The sequence below is a fragment of the Dreissena polymorpha genome, chromosome 3, assembly GCF_020536995.1.
Source record: "Dreissena polymorpha isolate Duluth1 chromosome 3, UMN_Dpol_1.0, whole genome shotgun sequence".
In the NCBI taxonomy this organism is placed as follows: domain Eukaryota; kingdom Metazoa; phylum Mollusca; class Bivalvia; order Myida; family Dreissenidae; genus Dreissena; species Dreissena polymorpha.
In genome coordinates this window covers 94,670,998-94,692,863 of record NC_068357.1, presented here as the reverse complement: position 1 = coordinate 94,692,863, position 21,866 = coordinate 94,670,998, and the positions used below count along the sequence as shown (strand labels likewise).

The window sequence follows — 21,866 nt, the reverse complement described above, 5'->3', positions numbered from 1 at the left end:
GACAGACAAGTTCACTCCTATATACCCCCCTAAACTTCGTTTGTTGGGGTATAATTACTTAGATATATCAAAAATGACAAAACCACTGATTGAGGTTCTACAGTGTGTAGCAAAGAAACTGGGACTGATGTCCTCACATCACCTTCTGGGTTGCTAGGTTCCTCATCATCCTCTGGGAATCCCAGGTCCAGGTTCTGTGACGTGCTGGACTCAGACTGTTCTTTATTTTCATCAGGCTACAAAAAGTCATGAGATACACAATGATACAGGGAGGGTAAAGTCTGTACACAGTATAACCCAGTTTGTAACAGATCTAAAAGTTGCACCATGTGAAATTGGGTCTTATGCCATATGATGCCAGTTATAGCTCCAGACCAGCCTGTGTATCCTGGCAATCTGTTTAAGGAGCTACCCTGTCTGCTCTTGATTGTCCAAAACCGTGCATGACACAGGTAGCTCCTGACCATACTGCGCAACTGGTCAGGCTGGTATGGAGCTACCCTGTCAACATATGGTGTCAGACCCATTTTTGCATGTTGTGGATCATGTAACAGATCTTGTAAACAAGTAATGCCAAACTTCTTTGTTCCTGAGCAAACAATTAGAATATTTCCAAGAAATGGCAAACTAAGAAAATATCAAATTCACTTATAGTAACCAAATAATTGTATGTTGCAAAATATGTTCTCAGTTTATGTTAAGAGTTTTCAGATATTTGCATGGCATGCAAACATTATGAAATAAATACATTATTTATACATTGCATATATGTTTTATTGCAAGAAGTAATTTGTAAATATAGATGTTAAGTCACCTTTCAATAAAAATAACAACAGAAAAAAACATATTCAAATTGCATCATATTTCTTGATCTCCCCAGCCAAACCTTCATTCTGAGATTGATTGGTGTCGTGTTTCTACATCTCGATTTTTTCCCCGACCCAACCTACATTCCTACAATTCCCTGTTGCGTAGCGTGTATAGTGCTCGCCTAGCAACCAGGAGGTCATGGGTTCAATCCCCAACGTGGGAGCGTCCTTTAGATCTCCACCAATAATACGTATTGGTTCTACGCAGGAAACTGACTTGAGAGCATTTCAATAAACCTTAGACTTTGGATGAAATCAAGCTTAAGTAAATAGGTTTAAAATTTAACCTACATTCTGAGATTCATTGGTGTCATATTTCTTCATCTCGTTCATGAACTCCAGGTGCTTCTTCTCCTCCTCCAGAGTTGCCACCCTTTGCTCACTGAACTGCAGCTTCTGTTGTGTAGCGTCCAGCTCGTCTCTCAGCCAGCCATTCTCCTGACACAGTCGCCGCACCTTGGCCCGCAGTTTCTGTTTCTCGGCTTCAACATGTTCATGATGCTGGGCCAGGGATAGCATGACCTGGAGACGATAGCAAACCTCAGCATTGGGGAGAGTGAAAAAGTTGATTAACAAAATGAAGATATTCAAATAAAATTAATTTAAAGCTAATAAACACCTCTTCAACCTCTGTCAAACCCTCCTTTTATTGAAATCGTTGCAACTGTACACATATTTTGCAAAGTTTTCCACCATTCTGATACAACTGTCAGTAAAAAAAACTAATCACATAAAACAAAACAGATAAATATGGCTGAACATGTTTGATTGCTTACTTTATTCACTACTTCATTGATAAATGTTGTTTCAAAGCTACTCTTGATAGCTTCCAAGTGCTCACCTGTGCTTCACTCAGACCCAGTTCTATGGTCTCCAAGGACTTCCTCAGGATGTTGGTCTTCTCGTCCATGAGGTTCGTGTCCCCGTTCTCCATCTTGATGCTCTTCACAGGAGGTGAGCAGGCCATTGAGGATCTGCTGGTGCTCGTTCTTGAGTGTGTCCAGGCCCTGGATCACAGTCTTGGTGTTGGACATGATGTCCTCCTGCGACAGGGACGTCATTTTCCCTATCTCTTCTATGCGCTTACTGCAAGTAAATAACAGACTGAAGGATTATTTTAGTGACTGGTTAGAATGGATGACAATTATTTTATACAAAGATTTCATATGCTAGATTTATATTGGCAACTAAATAAGAATAGATGATTACAGAATACTAGGAAAAACTATATTTAATTGTTTCTATGCCCTTTCTGCAAGAATACAATGCATCTGTTTGAGTAATATTGATAGATTGTAAGAAAAGATTAGAATTGCATACTTGGAAAAACTCTTCTATTACTTGTATGCAATTACTGTAAATATACAACGCATTTGGTAGTGATCTATCAGTAACTAACTATTTGAATAGTTGACAACAGTATACTATAGTCAAAGTTTTTTTCATCTTTGCACTAATTTTAAGTATCCATTATACTTAGTGGCAGTTTAAGTAGCAAATAGCAAGATAAGAAGATCATGTTAACTAGGCAAAACTGTCAAATTGATGTGCATAGTGGTTAAGACGTTTACCTACAGATTGGAAGGTCAAAGGTTTGAGTCTAAGATGTGCTCTGACAAAGCCAGTTGCCGACCAAGCAGCTAGGGACATGTAGCAGGCATTCATTAATTACCAGCTTTAATCATTGGTATGATCAAAGCATTCAAGGTTAAAGTTTATTTTCAAGAACACATATTTTTCAAAAACACCTTTCACTTAGATTTGGATGCAACAAAATGTGAGCTTATTTTACACCGTAAGCCAAGGAAGTGAACATATTATAAGTTTATTTCATAAACAATAGATATAAAAGCCCTTTAAATTCAATCTCAAACATAGTGAAAACATATCAGGTAATACAAATTTTGCAAGGATATAAACATATTAAACAAAAGCAATATCACACAAAACTTCGGATTCAAAACGTATAAACAGAGCATGTGATGAAAAGCCATAAAGGATGTTGATGTTTCCAAGTAAAACAGGAGAAAAATAGTGTTATGAGGCAAGGTAGAAGGGGGTAAAAACTTTGAATGTAAAGAAAATGTCACATACATGTATACTAGCTGAACAATGCTGGAATTTCCAGTAGAGAAAACATAAACTTATCAGCTGCCAGATGTTACAGTATGTTCAAGGCAAAGAACATGAAGTGTTGCAAGCAATCATGTCTTGCAATTCACTTTTGATTGGCTCACATTCAGTACTGTATTCGCATTATTATAAAACTTGTGACACATGATAGTGGGCAGAGGGTCATAATTATTACTTTAACCATTTCAACAAATACTTATATATCTGCAGAACATTTAACAGTAAATAGTCAACATATTATTTATTGTTTTTATTCACCCCAATTATTTTCTCTCATATTCTCAACTATGTAATTTTCTTAAACACTACATACATGATGTATAACTTGTCAAACTTGATAGTTGGATAATTTTCATAAATGTTTTACAATTCATATCTGCAACCTATTATCCATAATAATAAGTTGTTGTTTACATTTTTTCTGCTAAAATGTTTTTAAAACACCCCACATCTTTTTGTAAATATAAACAAGATGCGTTTGTGAAACACAATGTCCCCCTATATGACGTTTGACCTTGAAGGATGATCTTGAACTTGACCTTTCATTACTCAAAATGTGCAGCTCCATGAGATACACATGCATTTCAAATATAAAATTGCTAGCTTCAATATTGCAGAAGTGACATTAGATGAGCAATTTTTTCCCATATATTTAACCTTGAAGGATGACCTTGACCTTGACCTTTCACCACTAAAAATGTGCAGCTCCATGAGATACACATGCATGCCAAATATCAAGTTGCTATCTTCAATATTGCAAACGTATTCATAAAATGAGCGATTTTGGCCACATCTATTTGACCTCTGACCTTGAAGGATGACCTTGACCTTGACCTTTCACCACTCAAAATGTGCAGCTCCATGAGATACACATGCATGCCAAATATCAAGTTGCTATATTCAATATAGCAAAAGTTATTGCAAAATGTTAAAGTTGGCGCAAACCAACCAACCAACAGACCAACCAACAGACAGGGCAAAAACAATATGTCCCCCACTACTATAGTGGGGGACATAAAAATAGTCAGCAACAAATCAGTTCAAATAATACAAACAGCTAGAAATAAGAATTGTTGTTTAATATTGTTTTTAACATTAAAGTTCAAGATGAAAATGTTTGTTAACATCCTTATAATCTTGACTTAGAAAAATCAATCACATCCTGAAAACTCAATACACATTATACCATAATTACAATGCCTGCTGATTGATACTAGTACATATATTATTCATAAAAATTTCCTGAAGGCTACACTTATGCCGACTAAGATAACGTAAACATGGTCAGGTAACCAAAAGGTACATAATAAATATCAATAATAAATAACACTGGTTGAAGACAACATTTATATTCAAAACCACAGGTGGTTATAGTGCAAAAAAATCATTTTGAATGAAAAATAATCAAAATAAAATGAAAAATCAACTTTTTAAAAAACAAGAGCTGTCACCATAGCATGACATATGCCCCCTATAAATGCTTTGATAGAAGTTATGAGCATTTTTCGAAACCTAAACACAGATTTCGAAACCTAAACACAGACCCTAAGTTCATGGTCAAGGTCACAGGGGTCAAAATGTGTGAGCGTATGGAAAGGCCTTGTCCATATACACATGCATGCCAAATATGAAGTTGCTATCTGAAGCGATATAGAAGTTAAAAGCATTTTTCGAAACCTTAACGCAAAGTGTGATGGACGGACAGACGGACGGACGGACAGACAGACGGACAGACAGTCTGATCACTATATGCCCTACTTCGGGGGCATAAAAATCATTATAAATGTATATATAACAAGGAATCCAACTAAAAATGACCTGAAAATAGGGTGCATCACTTTTACAGCAATTACTACATCGATTGTTCATCATTATTTTTTTGGGGGGAAGAGGGGGTGAAATTGTGAAAATCAATACGAATTCAGTTTGGGAATGGGTCCATTTAATGGACCTGTAGATAATGTTATGTCAGGAAAAGGCTTGCTTTTTTGGGAAGGGGAGGGGGGGGGGGGGAGAAATTGTGAAAATCAATACGAATTCAGTTTGGGAATGGGTTCATTTGCCAGGCTTGCTTTTCATATTTTTATATTGGTGCTTAGCGGATGTATATTCGCCTACAATTAACATTTTAATTTTGAGTATGCTTATGCGGATATCAAGCATTAAACATTTTATTTGCAGCTAAAGTGAATTATGAAAAGAAACAAAGCATACCATAAAAAAGAACATTTTTTTGTTGGAAACTTTATAGCCTAATATAACAGATGTTGCAAACACTTTCTGCAGTCAGATTATTCAAAGTAAATATTTGACATTCTATGATGGTTTACCATTATACCAACAAGCCAACATTAAGTCTATTATGTACAATTAATCGTTACGTGAGTCAGCTGCTATATAAATCAATACAGCCTTAATCATATGTCCATACATTTGAAAGCATTTCTTTACTGTCTAGTCAGCTGACTAAACCTGTGGCTACAATAACCAATACTCACATTTTGTACAGTTTAGCCGTCTCAGATTCTATCATTTTGAGTTATTAAAAAATCCGTTCACACTTCTTCTGATTCTCCAAGATGGAGTAACAACACTCATTGCCAGTTAACAATTTTCCTCAGTCAGATTTGTACTCCACTATTAGGGCCAACTACTTCCAACAAACCGCTAACCTATCTCCAGAATCAATACCTCTAGCTCTGAGTCAAACGATGTTCCACTCAATTTCTTGCACACTTCATTTTTCCCTCCTATAAATCCTCCAATTCTCTTACACACACATGTGCTCAACAGATGTTTAAAAGAGCAACACATTAACTCCCAACAATATAATTTAAACTAATTGCAAAATTTATCCAGTATTTTCTGCATTCAGAAATGTGCAATCCTGTTTGGCAAAGAACGGCTGCTTCCAAATATGGCTATTGGTTGCGACCTACACTACTCTATATATTGGAAAAGGGAGAGATTGGAGATTGCCTATTATTGATTATTCAACATCAATACTCCGTCCAGGAGATTTCCAGTCAATACTGTCTATTACACCACTTTAGATGTGTTGACATAATCTAACCATTTTATAAGATCTTCATAACACAACATGAGGTGTCATTATTTCACTTTTGATTATATAACTGGTATTAGACAAAAAACATATGAGCCATGCCCTGGGAACAAAGGGTTTAATGCAAGTGATTGTTCCAGATTAACCTGTGCACCTTGTTAAAAAAATTAACACACCAAGAGGATTTTTTTTAAATATTTATGAAACTTGAGCAGAATTATGCTTAGGTGGACAATATGTAGGCTCAGAATCTTGTTCAAGCGGGATCAAAAACTAAGTCTATAAATCGTATCTAAAAAACATTTATGACTACTCTAGAAACGTGGTTTAAATATTAATCTTTCTGAAACTTTGATTAACCCTTTATCTTAACAATATGAAGGCCAAGTTTGAATCTTGTTCACCTGAGGTGAAAAACTTAAGGGTCAAATATATTACAACTCTAGAAGCAAACTTTATGACTCAATCTTCATAAAACTTGGTCGGAATGTTGACCTGTACAATATCCAGGCCATGTATAAAACCAAGTAAAATTAGTTAAAAATCTATGTCACCAGGTCAAATCTTGGTGAAAAACTCAGATACACTTAAACAGTGAGTTACTTACTGACCCTCTAGGTGATCCCCTATGCACAAACAAAAATAACAACAGCACCGCATAGCGGGTGCCAATGCTCGGCTGCAGGTTCAGTTTTAAATAAATGAAAACTTGTCTTTTTTTTTTTTAGAGGTAACAGTGACATTGACCTTTGACCTAATGACCCAAAAATGGTTGTGGCATGTAGAACTCATCAAGGTGCAGCTACATATGAAGTTTAAAAGTTGTAGGTGGAAGCTTTTTGATTTTAAAGCCAATGTTAAGGTTTTAGCACTGCAGCTGGCGGACGAGCTGGCTATGACAATACCTCGGGTTTTCTCCGAAAACAGCAGAGCTAAAAAATGATCTACCCCATAGACATTCACAATCAATGAAAATTCCCAATTGCTATACAAACAAGCAAATTCATTGAATTGACATCCCCAAAATATAAATTGTGTTTATATATGGGTACAAATCCATTGATATACGGTATAATCTTTAAAAAAAAATTAAGTGTAAGGTAATTGTTTTACGCATTGCAATTTTCCTCATTGATATCCACCCACTTAAATCTTGAAGCATCTGAGATTAAGCTCTGAAAAATTACATCATCCAAAAACAACAAAGGGAAATAACTCTTGTATAAGAAAGTTCATGGTTATGGTTCTTGTGCATGGCTCTTCTTCCCATTGATTTCTACACACCCATTAAGTTCCATGTTGTAACATTATATCATATCTGAGATATAGCACTGAAAAGTTAATCATACAAAATCATCAAAGGGAAATAAGTCTTATTTAAGAAAGTGGAGGTAGAGGGTTATGGCTCTTATGCATGGCACTTTTCAATATCGATACACCCATGAAATTCTAGTCTTGAATGGTATCTGAGAGAAAACCCTGAAATGTTACATCATACCAAAAAAGGGCAAAAACTCTTATTCAAGAAAGTGTAGGATTATGGTTCTGGTACAATGACACTTCTCCCCATTGATTTCAACACATCCATGAAATGTCACAGTCATGTTGAAATCTTGTACTGATCTGAGATAAAGCCCTGAAAAGTTACATCATACAAAATCAAAGGGCAATAACACTAATATAAGAAAGAGAAGGGTTATGGTTCTCAAGCTTGGCACTGCTCTTAACTGATATCAACACATCCATGAAGTTTCATGTTGATATTTTATATAGTTTCTGATAGAGTCCTGAAAAGTTTTGTGACACACAGATGGAGAGACAACGCCAATTCTATATCCCTCCCCCTTCGGCCAGGGATAAAAATATATATAAAATGGAAAGCTGTGTAAATTTCATTCTTAAATTGTGTTATCAGCAAGTGAACAATAAGGTGATTACTTTGGTGAAATTACAAGCATCTTCCTCCATTAAATCTGGTTAAACTAGAGCTTTGTCACAGATGTGACGAATACCCCACATGCCGCATTGACACAGAATATTGTGCATGTTGTCTTCACAAAAAACAGCGGACAACATGCTGACAAAAAACAGCGGACAACATGCTGACAAAAAACAGCAGACAACATGCTGAATGTTTAAAACACACTAAGTGACCCCATGACCTAGTTTTTGACCCAGCATGACCCATATTCGAACTTGACCTAGACATCATCTAGATACAACATCTGACCAGTTTGGTGAAGATCGGATGAAAACAACTTGAACTAGAAATAGCGCAGCAGAGGCCGACGCGTATCCCCACGCCGCATGTTTGACCCAGGGGGCACCTCAGGATTGGTAATGGGACCATGCATACTTTAGATTGACCGTATTGTCATAAGAGATGTTCAGTATCAATTGGAAGAGAATCGGTGTAGAAATGAAGAAGTTAATGTAAAATAACATATAACAAGAGATGTGTTTGTCAGAAACACTATGCCATCTCATGCGCCGCTTTGAATTATTAAAAAAATATATATCATTTGGCAGGTTCATTACTTACCTCCCTTTAAAGCTTATTACTTCCCTTGGATTTGTTTTTTTTTACCTTTGAGTTTGTCAGAAACACAATGCCCACTTGTTGTTGTTGTTGTTCTGAGTTTATTTACAGGTCCCACGCCCCTTCATGGAGTCATTTTAGTTGGACCTGCCCCTGTGACCTTTCAGGGGAAAAAGATTGATTTTGAGCCAAAGTAGGTCAAATTTACTCCGGTTGCCCGGGTGTTTGCCAAATAATAATAATTTTATTTTAATATTTTTGTTTGAATAGTTCAGTGCACCTTGGCCAATGAGACCTTAATGTGCCCTGTATCTTTTGCTGATGGTGTGGTGTGGATCATGTGGCGTGTTTTGTATGTGAGTGATGTGTTTGTGAGTGTTGCATGGGTGTATTCTTGGTCCTGTGTTGTTAATATGTGGATGGATATGTAAAGTTTGTGTTATGTGGTGGCTGAGCCTTTGTCTGGAGCGGAAGAGGAGGAGTTTGTCGGGTGTTTTACGTCCGTCGGTCAATCGTGGTAGGCTGTATCTCATTTCAGTTCCCAGGGCGCAGAACATCCCGCCCCCACGCAAGCGCACCCACGCCGAGCGAGCCCGAGCCACGCCCCCCCAACCCCCCCCCCCCTGCGCCCGCATACAGCCCCGCCACGAGCCCCCAACCGCTGGAGCCTCCTGAGACAAGCACCCTCATCTCTACCCTCTTGCTGCGCGCGACAACATATCAGCCAAGAACCGACCAAGGAGTTTCCCAAAGCCACACCCAGAGTCCCAAACGTCCAGTCCTTGTATCAGGCTGGGCTGTATTAAATTTATATTTATTTTATGATTATACCTAGATTACATAGTGGGAGATGGTGAAAAGATATCATTTATATAGCATATGATTTATGTTTTTATTTATACTTGTTATTATGATGTGAAGATCCTGGTGTGGTTGTTTAAGGCTTTGTTATTATTTTTCCTATATTTATGTGTGGTTGTTATGCTCTCCGCCCCGAGAGAGTTGTTAGTGGGGGTTGGAGCAGGATACAGGAAACGCCCCGATTCCAGAGGCGCCCCTGGTTCTTTTAAGTGCCCGGTGTATAGCACCGATACACTGCACCCCTGTTTAACGTCCCTCGCGGAGGACATGTTAGTACATGGTGTTAGTATTGGTTCAAATATAAATGTGCTGCCTTTGTATAGTGATGTGGGCTCTCCCTGTTGCTTTTATGGGTATTGGTTGTATTGTGTTGTGAGGGTCAGACTAGTTTTTTTGAAAGATCGTTTACTTGACGATAGTAGAAAGGGACTGTGTGTGTGTAATTTGGACCGAGATGACTATTTCATTGGGGACAGAGACAATTTTCGAGATCCATTCTTTCTTCTTGCAGAGTTGGGTGTCTGTATCACTGTGGTGTTGTAAGGGCCAGACTAGTTTTTAAAGATCATGTACTTGATGAGAGAAGAGGGGGGCTGAGTTTGAGGTATTAGTGTATATGGTATTTAGGGAAGGGCGCACACAATGCCCACTCCTGCGCCACTTTGATTTATTTATTTTTTATATCATTTGGCAGGTTCATTACTTACCTCCCTTTAAAGCTTATTACTTCCCTTAGATTTGTTTTTTTTTACCTTTGAACTTGACGGATGATCTTGACCTTTCACCACTAAAAATGTGCAGCTCCATGAGATACACATGCATGCCAAATATCAAGTTGCTATCTTAAATATTGCAAAAGTTATGGCCAATGCACCATACTGGGGGCATAAAAATGAGTGAAAATCTCTGACCTGGCCCCGCCCTAACCCCCATAACTCTTGACCCAGGGGTCAGATCAAAATTCAAAATAGTGCAGGGTCGCACATATGCTCATAGCTACCATGTTTGTAAGTTTCAAGGTTCTACTGCTTATAGTGTAGTAGGAGATATGGGCCAGGACAGACAGACGGCGGAGATAACCACAATATCCCCACGCTTTTCAAAAAGCGTGGGGATAATTAGAGAGCGTACACTTAATACGGACAGACCGACCGACTGACCAACAGACAGACAAGCTCACTCCTATATACCCCCCTAAACTTCGTTTGTGGGGGTATAATAAACCATCATGTTCAATCTAATAGGCTATTTCCAAGTTCAGTAACAATATGCATTCCTTCGATGAAGAGTCGGTCCAAAATGAGCACTGAAACTTAATTTTGTATGCAAAAGACATGTGAAACAAGAAATGGCGCGGCTGAGGCCGACACGTATCCCCACGCCGCATGTTTGACCCAGGGGCGCACCGGGGTTGGTAATGGGGACATGCATAGATGAGATTGACCGTATTGTCATAAGAGAAGTTCAGTATCAATTAGAAATGAATCGGTGTAGAAATGAAGAAGTAATAGTAAAAGGCAATTTTGGTTTGGTGTGGCCTATGTGGGCGGGGCGCCCCAGGGTTGGTAATGGGGCCATGCATAGTTGAGATGGACCGTATTGTCATAAGAGAAGTTCAGTATCAATTAGAAGTGAATCGGTGTAGAAATGAAAAAATCATAGTAAAAGGCAACATTGGGTGGGTGTGACCTATGTGGGTGGGGCGCCCCAGGGTTGGTAATGGGCATAGTTGAGATTGACCGTATTGTCATAAGAGATGTTCAGTATCATTTTGAAGTGAATCGGTGCAGAAATGAAGAAGTTAATGCAAAATAACCTAAAAAAATGAGTGAAAATCTCTGACCAGGCCCCACCCAAATCCCCATAACTTTTGACCCAGGGGTCAGATCAAAATTTCAAACAGTGCAGGGTCGCACATATGCTCATAGCTACCATGTGTGTAAGTTTCAAGGTTCTAGTGCTAATAGTGTAGGAGGAGATAGTGGCCAGGACGGACTGACAGACAGACGGCGGAGATAACAACAATATCCCCACGCTTTTCAAAAAGCGTGGGGATAATAATATTTAAATGGTTATGTGAAAAATATTAAAAAGAGTAAAAATTCCCGTTTGAAGGTTTCAGCGATTTTCCTTGTCCAATTGGGAAAAGTACCCGTACCGGTCCAATTGGGAAAAATCGAGTCGTGAAAACCTCAAAATTGGGAAAAATCGAGTCGTGAAAACCTCAAATTGGGAAATTGGTGTATTTGATTTTTTGCTCCCAAATACTTTAAAATTGATAACCAAGTGTTTTCAAGCTGTCAATATTATATAAACCTAGGTTCAAGCTATAGAGCTGCAAAGGGAAACTAACTAAATGTTGCTTAAAAAAAAAAAAAAAAAAAAAAAAATGTTTTTTTTTTTGTTTTTATACCTTTAATTGGGAATTTAAGGACAGCAATTGGGAAATTTGTATTTTTTTCGTAATTGGGAAAGTGCTGTTTACCGGTACTTTATAAAGAAGGAGGAAAATCGCTGGGTTTTACGATGCCAATCTTCCCAATTTCAGGGTTTTTACTGTTATTTTTTCCTGAATGGCCAGTATGGGCACTTTTCACATTCTACATTAACAGTCAAGGTCAAAATGAGTGCAGGTGATATTGGTGTGTTGACAGCTTCAAAGACATCATACACATCATGCAAGTATCAAAGCTTTGTAGGAGGTCTGATTGTTGGACAAAACATGTCATTGATGGTGAACCTCTTCCGCACAGAGGAACAAACGAATGAAAAAATGGACACGCAAATTGCTATATGCCTTCTGGCACCTGTAAAAGTTGGGTTAGTATCAGGTGATTTTTAGATTAATTTTTTATAAAAATAAACAGAAGTGACCAACTATAAAAGAAGTTGAATGTATCCACTTAAAATTGCGTTTATGTCAATTGTCCTATTTTGCTGACTTTTTATACATAATTTTCATGTTGCATGCTGCTTAAGCCTTTCCATGTAAATAGTGCAATTGTTGGTATCTTGTTGTTATCATCACATTGTTGAATGCATAAACCGGAAAAAGCAATACATAAGCATCATGTATATAAGCATTCTATTTATACATAGATATACATAGATCGCATCATCACTTATTCAAAAGGGCCATACATAGGGAAAATCTGCCTGCTATGCATGATTCACTGGAAATCAATAGACCAAAGCCCATGTGCTAAGGAATGTTACAAACATCAGTATTGATCTCTACCGCATGACCGTCTGAATGCTACAAGTTGTAGCCAACCACGCTTGCCAATTGATCTGATTCTTCAATTTGATATGCATATATTCCGACTTTTTGCAAAGAAACATCAATGCAATTAGACTACTTCTTTTTTTTAAAGTATATAACTTTGTAGAAACTTCTTTGCATCATAATACATAGTTTGTTATATGCAGAAAAAATCATTCTCGCATTATGCTAACTGAAACAATTTATTATTTACCCATACAGTACAGATACAGCTAAGTTACTGACAATAATAACCCTAGAATAGAAAGTGATTGGTCAGCTGGTGGTAAATAACTATCTGGATTGAAAAATGTAATTTGCATAAAATATAACTTCTGCTAAAATATACAGTTATACAGTACACATTTAAGCCAAGAAAAGGTGAGGGTTCATGATATGGATGGATTGGAAATGGTCATAAACAGCCAGTATCAGTATATTATTTCAGTATCCAAGGGAAGTACTTTTGTTTTAGGAATTGGACCCATTTTTTAACAAAAAGTGTCCAGCCAAAGCGCCTACAAGAATAGTTACAGTATAATCTTTAACTCTTTCAGAGCTGGAACCGACTTTCGAAGGCCTTTGCAAACAGTTTGGATCCAGATGAGACGCCACAGAACGTGGCGTCTCCTCAGGATCCAAACTGTTTGCTATTCTGATAGTATTCTTTGAAAAAAATCGAAGAAATGCTAATTTTAGAAATTCAGCAGACGGCATTTTACCAGACGACAAATTTCCCAGTATGCAAAGGGTTAAGTACTAATAAGTATGAAATGTGCAAGGTTAACTGACCTCTCACTCATAACCCCGGGCACTTCACCGTGGCTCTCCATACCTGAAAACATGCAACACCATAGATGGTCGTACAGCACAATACAACAGGAAGCATCAGCCAACACAAATCATAGTTGCACTGCACAGTCCAACATGCCACACCATACAACACCATATATAGTGGTACAGCAAAATACATCATCACACACAGTTCTACAGTGGTACAGTCAAACATGCAACACCATACAACTGTTGTTTGGTGTGCCACCATCAATAGTTAAGAATGTTGAGTCATGTTTTGTGCAGTACAAACATATATGGTGTTGAACACCAAATATTTTTGCACTGAACAATTCATCATGGGACACCGTCCACACAATTCATGCTGGTAATTTACAATACAACATGCAACACCACATCTGTACATATGCTGGTACGTCACACAGCAAAACATGCAATACCACATGTGCACATGGTGGTACTGCACAATACAACATGCAACACCACATATGTACATATTTGTACTGCACAATACAACATGCACATATGTTCATGGTGGTATTTCACAGTACATTATGCAACACTGTACAACACCTTTCATGGTGGTACTGCAACCCTGTACCTTGAAGCAGATAACCTTTCAAAGCAAACAAGTCAGATTTAACCAGGAGGCACAAAAACTTTGTCAAACAATTGATGTGTTTGTCAAAAACACAATGCCCCCTACTGCGCCGCTTTGAATATATATTTTTTTTACCTTTGACCTTGAAGGATGACCTTGACCTTTCACCACTCAAAATGTGCAGCTCCACGAGATACACATGCATGCCAAATATGAAGTTGCTGTGTTCAATATTAAAAATGTTAAGAAAATTTATGTTTTTTATTTTTTGACCTTTGACCTTGAAGGATGACCTTGACCTTTCACCACTCAAAATGTGCAGCTCCATGAGATACACATGCATGCCAAATATGAAGTTGCTGTGTTAAATATTTAAAAAAAGTTATGATAGAACTTTAACTAAGGTTAAAGTTATAGGAAAGAAAAATACAATGATATTTGACCTTTGACCTTGAAGGCTGACCTTGACCTTTCACCACTAAAAATGTGCAGCTCCACGAGAAGTAAGTAAGAGATTGAATGGAGAAATGAATTAATTTTTTTTAATTTTGACCTTTGACCTTGAAGGATGACCTTGACCTTTCAGACAGACAGACAGACAGGACAAAAACAATATACCCCCGATCTATCGATCCGGGGGCATAAGTTTTTTATTTAATATACAGTTGAAACCCGATGGCTTGAACTCACTTGGATCGATATCAAAAGTTTGAGCCATCTGGAATTCGAGCCAAGCGATTTTAAATATACTTTTTAATGTTTACTAACATGAATGTTAAATAGATTTACATCTCCAGTTGAAGAGTGCTCATACTGCCTAAAATTTGCACTACTTTCTGTTTTTTGAATAACAAGAACCAAATATATATTTAATATTTAAATAAAACAATTTTAAATATATTTTTAACCAGTGATTAAAACATACAATAAAACAATATTAATAATAATTAGCATCAGGGGTTTTTTTTACTAAGAAAGTGACGCCGATATTCGGCGTCTTCCCCTACCAGAATTTTTTCCCTCAAAATACAATTTCCCCACCAAAAATATCATTTTTCACTAAATTATAATATTTTCTCTCAAAGAAATGTTTATTTTTCCTTTGGGCATTCGACAATTATCCAATTTGCACCATGTACAACGATCTCGCTCTCTCTCTCTCTCTCCAGACGAACACAAAAAATCTGGGAATCCCAGTTATTCTAAATATAGCTCTTAAATTACGTCATGTAAACTGGGCAACTAATCGTAATAATCATGTGACTATTTTACTGGATACCGGTCTTGCGCGAGAAGGGTGTTTCGTCAATTTATTACCGGAAACCAGTTGAATTTTCATCCGGGCTATGTGCAAGCCAAGATATAAACGTGAAAACAGAAAAAAAATGTCTCACAATTGGCGTTCTTACACAAACAAAATAAAACATTCGGACTCGGAAGATACTGAACGCATCGAGGCATTTTCTAAGAAAGAATCATCGAAAACCGTTATAACCCAGCAGGATTCTGAGGTAATCAACATCGAACATTGTGAAAGTGAAAGTAGACAATCGGCAGCTGCCGCTCCTTTCCCTTCCAATACTGTAGCAGATCAAGATCGTCAACCCATTCATCATGAAATTGAAATCACAAAATTGACATCGTCCCCCGGCCCCAGTACAGAAATATAGTTGAAAACATTTCCCATTATCAAGATCTACACCCATCTATTAAGAACTTTGACTTTAATACGTGTTAAATGTGTTTAAGAACAAAAAGGACAGAGACAAGCCTCTTTTAATGAGTTATAGACATTGAAATGAACAGTTTTTATTTTTTCCCCTAATATGTCTCTTTCGCACTCTTTTTTCCCCTGTCACCCAGCGTCCAGCGTCTTCCCCTTTCTCTAAAAAAAACCCCTGAGCATAATCACTAATAAATGTATTATCATTATATCAGCACGTTTTTACATAGCACATTTACAGATACATGTAAGAAATAGCACTAAAAAACAAAACATGCTTAAGCACTATATAAACATCTCTGAAATATGAAACAGCACTTGTATATCTGTATTTGCTTGTTTTTTAAAGACTGACATAATGTCAGTCTGTGTTTTGTTCATGAGTTGTCGTATAGATACATCGTTTTCTGATCCATACAGTTTACATTGTACATATTGTGATGCAGCAATTTTAGCCATAATAATACTGCATCTACAAAAAAGCCAGATTTTATATAAAATATTATAATTTACTTAAATCAGTTACTGATTGAGTCAATTATGGCATGTCTATAACCAAGTGCTCCTAATCAATTAACAGCTTTATGCGACCAATAGAGTGAAATTGTAACAGGGACTGTGAATTTTTTTTGAGCCATCCAATAATTCAACCCTCACAAATTTGAGCCATCTGTCAGAAATTTATATGTCAGAATATATATATAGCAATAAAAAATCGTCGCTTTGAGGAGAGTTCAAGCCAACCGGAACTTGGTGCCAATCCAGTTTGAGCCATCGGGTCTCTACTGTATTTTCATTTCAAAAGAAAGTTTTGTCAAAGGTTACACTTATGCATTTTAACAAGAAATATGGCCAAGCAACTAAACCAGGTTTATCATAAAAATATTTTACAAATTTCTTAACAATAATTTAATAATCTGTGCAATCAAAAGCTGCATGAAGTTGTACAAGTTTATTACATATCCAAACACTTTGAGCACAATAGTATACCTCTATCAAATCCCAAGATATTGAATAGATGTTGTTTGAAGATGCCATTATAATGGCAGGAGGCCACCGTGTTACCATGTTTGTGTAGTTGTGTACGGGAAATTTTGTGTCCAACAAGAAATTAGTCCATGATCATGAGATTTAGAAATTAATTGGCAAATATGATCATCATATCAAGACAATGTATTGTGTGCAAAACTTTTTCCTAGATTTAAGATCAAGGTCACAGTGAACACTTGGAGTTGGATGTTGGATGCATGCCTGAAAATTATGTAGCTTTTCAAACAAACATTTAGAGAATCCAATGCCCTGAATTTTGTGTCAAATGATAGCCAGGTAATTTAAGTGGTATCTTACCTAAACACAGCGGGGATATCCAATATGATGATAAATAAGAATGAAAGACAGTTGTTCGCTTTTGTTGTGATCACAGTTTAACTTTTCGATTTATCATTCTGAAAAATTAAATTTAGAATGAAGTGAAATATGATTGTCTATTCTACCACAGTGTCATCTTTTTATTAAACATGTTGTTTATACGCAAATGGTGATTCTGTTAATACCGCAAAATACCAGGCTTCATGCTATATCTGTGACAGCTTCTGCACTTTGACAGTTCATTCAATCATTGGCTGAAAATGAAATGTTTACGACTTCAACATACGTGATTTTTTTATACAAAATTACCTCTACGGAGATCAGAGCGGCAGTTGAGTTTGTCCGAGCGAATAAGGCTTGTGCGAAAAATGTCATCAACTGCTATACCGAAAAGGTTTCTACTCGTTGATTTATCTGTCAAATTGTGTGCACTCCCATCATTTTATTCAACATGGAGGCAAATCACGTCATATCGCGCATCAATGCACGAGACTTTCAATATACCCAACAATAGACAGGTTACACGCTGTACTTATGATATTCTCGACCTAAACTTGTTTACTATACATGTGTATTCCTAGTATCGGCCCTCTTAATGAAATCATCTAAATATTTTAAGTGAAAAGATTGAAAAACATTAAAACGGCAATCTACAGTTTAGTGTATATTCTTGAACATAACAACAACAACAAAAACTGCATTAAAATCGGTAATGTGTTGCCAAATTAATGGCGAGACTAAGCTCCATGTAGTAATCAGTATCGTGTACAACGTTTCTCATAGTATCGGCCCTTCTAATTGGTTGCTAAGGTTTGTTACTTTGCGCATGTTCGTTTTCTATACATAATTTCTTAATGGAAAAACGAATATCTTGTTGATGTTTTTCTTGAATTATTTTCTTCTTTTTTTTCACAAATACCCCGGTAAGCGGCTTAAACAACATTTGATAAACCTACTAATTAACCAAAAACAAACCAACACAATTATGTGTAATCGTATTATCGGCCTGGAGTAAACATGACCTTCTATCAAATGAAGACCGGAAATCATGAGAAAGATCGTCGTAATAGTCATTAATAAACAGCAAATAAATTTAAACTTCTAAAAATGGAAAAAACATTTACTGTTCAGCACTTCTTTAGGAGTTTTCGTCAAAGGCAAGATATATTGAGGAGGGCCGATACTATGAGAATAATGGATATCTCGCAACTCATTGCACTAGTTAAAATGTACGAGCAATGTACTCAGGACCAAAGACAGATAAAGTGAAACAACAGAGGCACGGTTAAAGTTAATTCATGATTTATTTAGAAGTTATTGGTGTGTCATTAGGTATCTTGCAGCGTTTCAACGTTTCCCAGTATAGTGTAAAAATATGTTTTAAAACCCATCTTTTTGTGACAAGAGACCAGTTTTGCGTGCAATACAGAATATTAACTAATAAACTGAGGTTTATGTTTCTTTCCCTTGTGTGTTAGGGTCTTGGGGGTTTTCATTGGTACTACCCGCTAAGTGTGTATTTCTTGTCCGTGACCCAAATGGACGTCCAACCTCCGCGCATAGATTTTACTGGAAACGGCAAGGCTGGATCAAATCACTGCCTTCATAACCAACCACGTGATGATAGCCGAGCCACGTAGAACAATTATTGTCCCGTTGTTATTTTTACATTTGTTAATTTAATTATTATTATGAACCTAAACTTATATACACTATTTGCAAAATATAAAAAAATGATACCTCTTTCATAATATAATATTAAACAAACAAATTACATCCCACCGAATCTGTCAGGACTTTCTTGTGATGGCAGAGATTGTATGTGAGAGCCTCTGACGACAGTGAAAAAACAACACCCACGCCGCTTTACATGCGCTTATCTAAATATAAACAGTCTCAGAAATAAGTTTTATAGTATAGTTGATATTCTTTTTATAGCTGAAACTAAAATTGATAACTCTTTTCCTGATTCTCAAATTTCAGTTGACAAATACCATATGTGGAGAGCTGATGGAGATATAAATGGTGGTGGTCTCATAGCGTACTTAAGGTCAGATATTGCTGGCGAAAGGAAACCCCAGTTAGAATTTGACGAAATTGAATCCATCTTTGTAGAGGTAAATTTTGATGAATGTAGATGGCTGATACTTGGTACATATAAACCACCATCTATGTCGAATCAGAAGTTTCAAGAAAAGTTTGATTATACCCTTGAGAAAGCTTTCTACAAATAAGAAAATATAATGGTCGTTGGCGACCTCAATTTTAATATGCTTATAGATGTCTAACATTTAACAACTGATGTGATATTTTTGACTTAGTGAATATTGTGTCGGAACGAACTTGTTTCTCAAATAAAGCCTACCAAACACTTATTGATGTAATATTAACCAATAATAATAATTTCTTGGATAATTTTTTAAATTTTGACTGCGGGTTGAGTGATTGCCACAATTTCATTAATTGGTGTCCAATTTAAACAGGAAACTCAAAAGTCAAACAATAGATTTAGCTTGTACAGAAGTTTTAAAAGCATTAATGTTGATGATTTTAATTCAGACCTAAATGACAACCTTTTAAACCTAAGCACAAAACATAATGATGTAAATAAAATGTATGATGATTTTAATGAAATCTTTGTAGAAAATGCAAACAAACACGCCCCTATAAAAAAAGAAGAAAAAATATTACAAAAAACCAGTTCCTTTCATGAACAAAACACTTAAAAATGCAATTAATAAGAAAAGAATGCTCTTGAATAACTACAATAAAAAATAAAACGTCTAAAAACTGGGAAAACTTTAGAAAGCAAAGAAATTTGGTAACTAGTATTAGGAGGAAATCAATGGACAAGCATTTTATTGACCGCTGTGTTTGGGGGTGCAAATCTGCTAATTTCTGGCCAAAAGTGAAACCATTTCTGACAAATAAAGCTAATTCCACCAAACGGACACTGTACTATGTGAAAATAATAAAATTATAACTAATCAACAGGAAGTATGTAGCATATTCAATGTCTTTTTTGTTAATGTGGCTCAAAATATTGGAAATCACTCTGTATCAGTAAATGAACACCATCCCAGCATAGTCTCAATTAAATTTGAAAAAAACAAACACTATTGAATCTTAATTAAGTTTTCAACCCGTACAGGATTCTTTTGTCAAGAAACAAATTGATCATTTGAATTGTAAAAAAGCCACCGGTGCTGATGGTTTATCACCAAAATTACGTAAACTCTCAAAAGATACTGTATCAACAAGTATGAACTCCCTAATTAATAAATCCTTTGAAAACTCAGTATTTCCAGATACATTAAAAATGGCTTAAGTAACACCTTTACACAAAAAATAGTACAGTTGAAAAAGGAAACTATCGCCCGGTCAGCATCCTTCCCACAATATCAAAAATCTTTTAAAGGGCTGTAAAAACTCAACTAACAAAATTTTTTGACCAGAATTTCAATACTAATGTATCTGCATTTAGACCTGGATATGGTTGCCAGACAACTTTACTGAAAGTAATCGAAGACTGGAAAAGGGCGTTAGATGAAAACAAATATGTTGCCTCAGTTTTAATGGACCTATCCAAAGCTTTTGACTGTCTGCCTCATGATCTCCTTACCCTAAAATTAAAGTATTATGGTGTATCTGAAAAATCTTTACAATTAATCTATAGTTATTTGAGGGAAAGAAAACAATGTATTAAAATAGGTCAATTTAAAAGTGACTTTCAAGAAATTTATAAAGGTGTTCCCCAAGGCTCAATTATTAGGTCCCGTCCTCTTTAATATATTCATCAATGACATTTTCCATTTTGTTCAAGAGAGTAATCTGTACAATTATGCTGATGATAATACATAATCTTTTGGACATCATAATCTAGATATAATTAAATCTACCTTAGAAAATGACAGTATATCATTAATAAAATGGTTCTCAGACAATAAAATGCAAGCAAATCCTGATAAATTTCAGGCAATCGCAATAGGGTCTACAACTCACAAAGCTAATATCTCTTTTGACTTGTCAGGTAACAAAATAAACTGTGAGGAAGAGGTTCTCTTATTAGGGGTTACAATAGATTTTAAACTAAATTTTGACAAACACATTTCCAACTTATGTAAAAAGGCATCCAGGCAATTAAATGTTCTAAAGCGTATTGGTAGGAATCTTTGTAAACTTGGCAAACTGAATATACATTATTTATTTATTTTCTCAAACTTCAATTTGTGTCCATTAACATGGCATTTTTGTGGAGAAATAAATACTAAGAAAATATAAAACATACAGAAAAGAGCTCTAAGGTTTTTTATAATGACTATAAGTCTGATTTTAAAGGGTTCTTAGCAAATCAAAACTGCCAAGCTTAAAAATAAGAAGGCTAAGTCAACTGGCTATAGAAACATACACGATAATTAATAAACAGACAACAACATATCTTCATGATCTCATTAAAATTAAAAATAATTCTTACTCTTTTAGGTACACTAATACAGCTGAAATCCCACGGGTAAGAAGTACCAGTTATGCTCTCAAGTCTTTTCGTTCCGCAGCTCACAGGCTCTGGAACTCGCTACCCCAGCACTTCAGGAATGTGACGGGACTTAACCAGTTCCGAAGCCTGATAGGCTCGTGGGACGGGGAGGATTGC

At 36.3% G+C, this 21,866-nt stretch overlaps 1 protein-coding gene across 1 annotated transcript in view; it reads right to left on the bottom strand.

Annotated features, from left to right (window-relative positions):
- Window positions 1–17,724, bottom strand: part of LOC127875364 (kinesin light chain-like) — a 55,071-nt gene extending 37,347 nt beyond the window's left edge. Inside the window, 6 exon segments of the mRNA XM_052420397.1 lie at window positions 143–236; window positions 1,161–1,391; window positions 1,711–1,818; window positions 1,820–1,955; window positions 13,521–13,563; window positions 17,525–17,724. Coding sequence (XP_052276357.1) covers window positions 143–236; window positions 1,161–1,391; window positions 1,711–1,818; window positions 1,820–1,955; window positions 13,521–13,561 — 610 coding nt within the window. The 5' untranslated portion in view covers window positions 13,562–13,563; window positions 17,525–17,724.
- Between the last annotated feature and the right edge of the window lie 4,142 nt (window positions 17,725–21,866).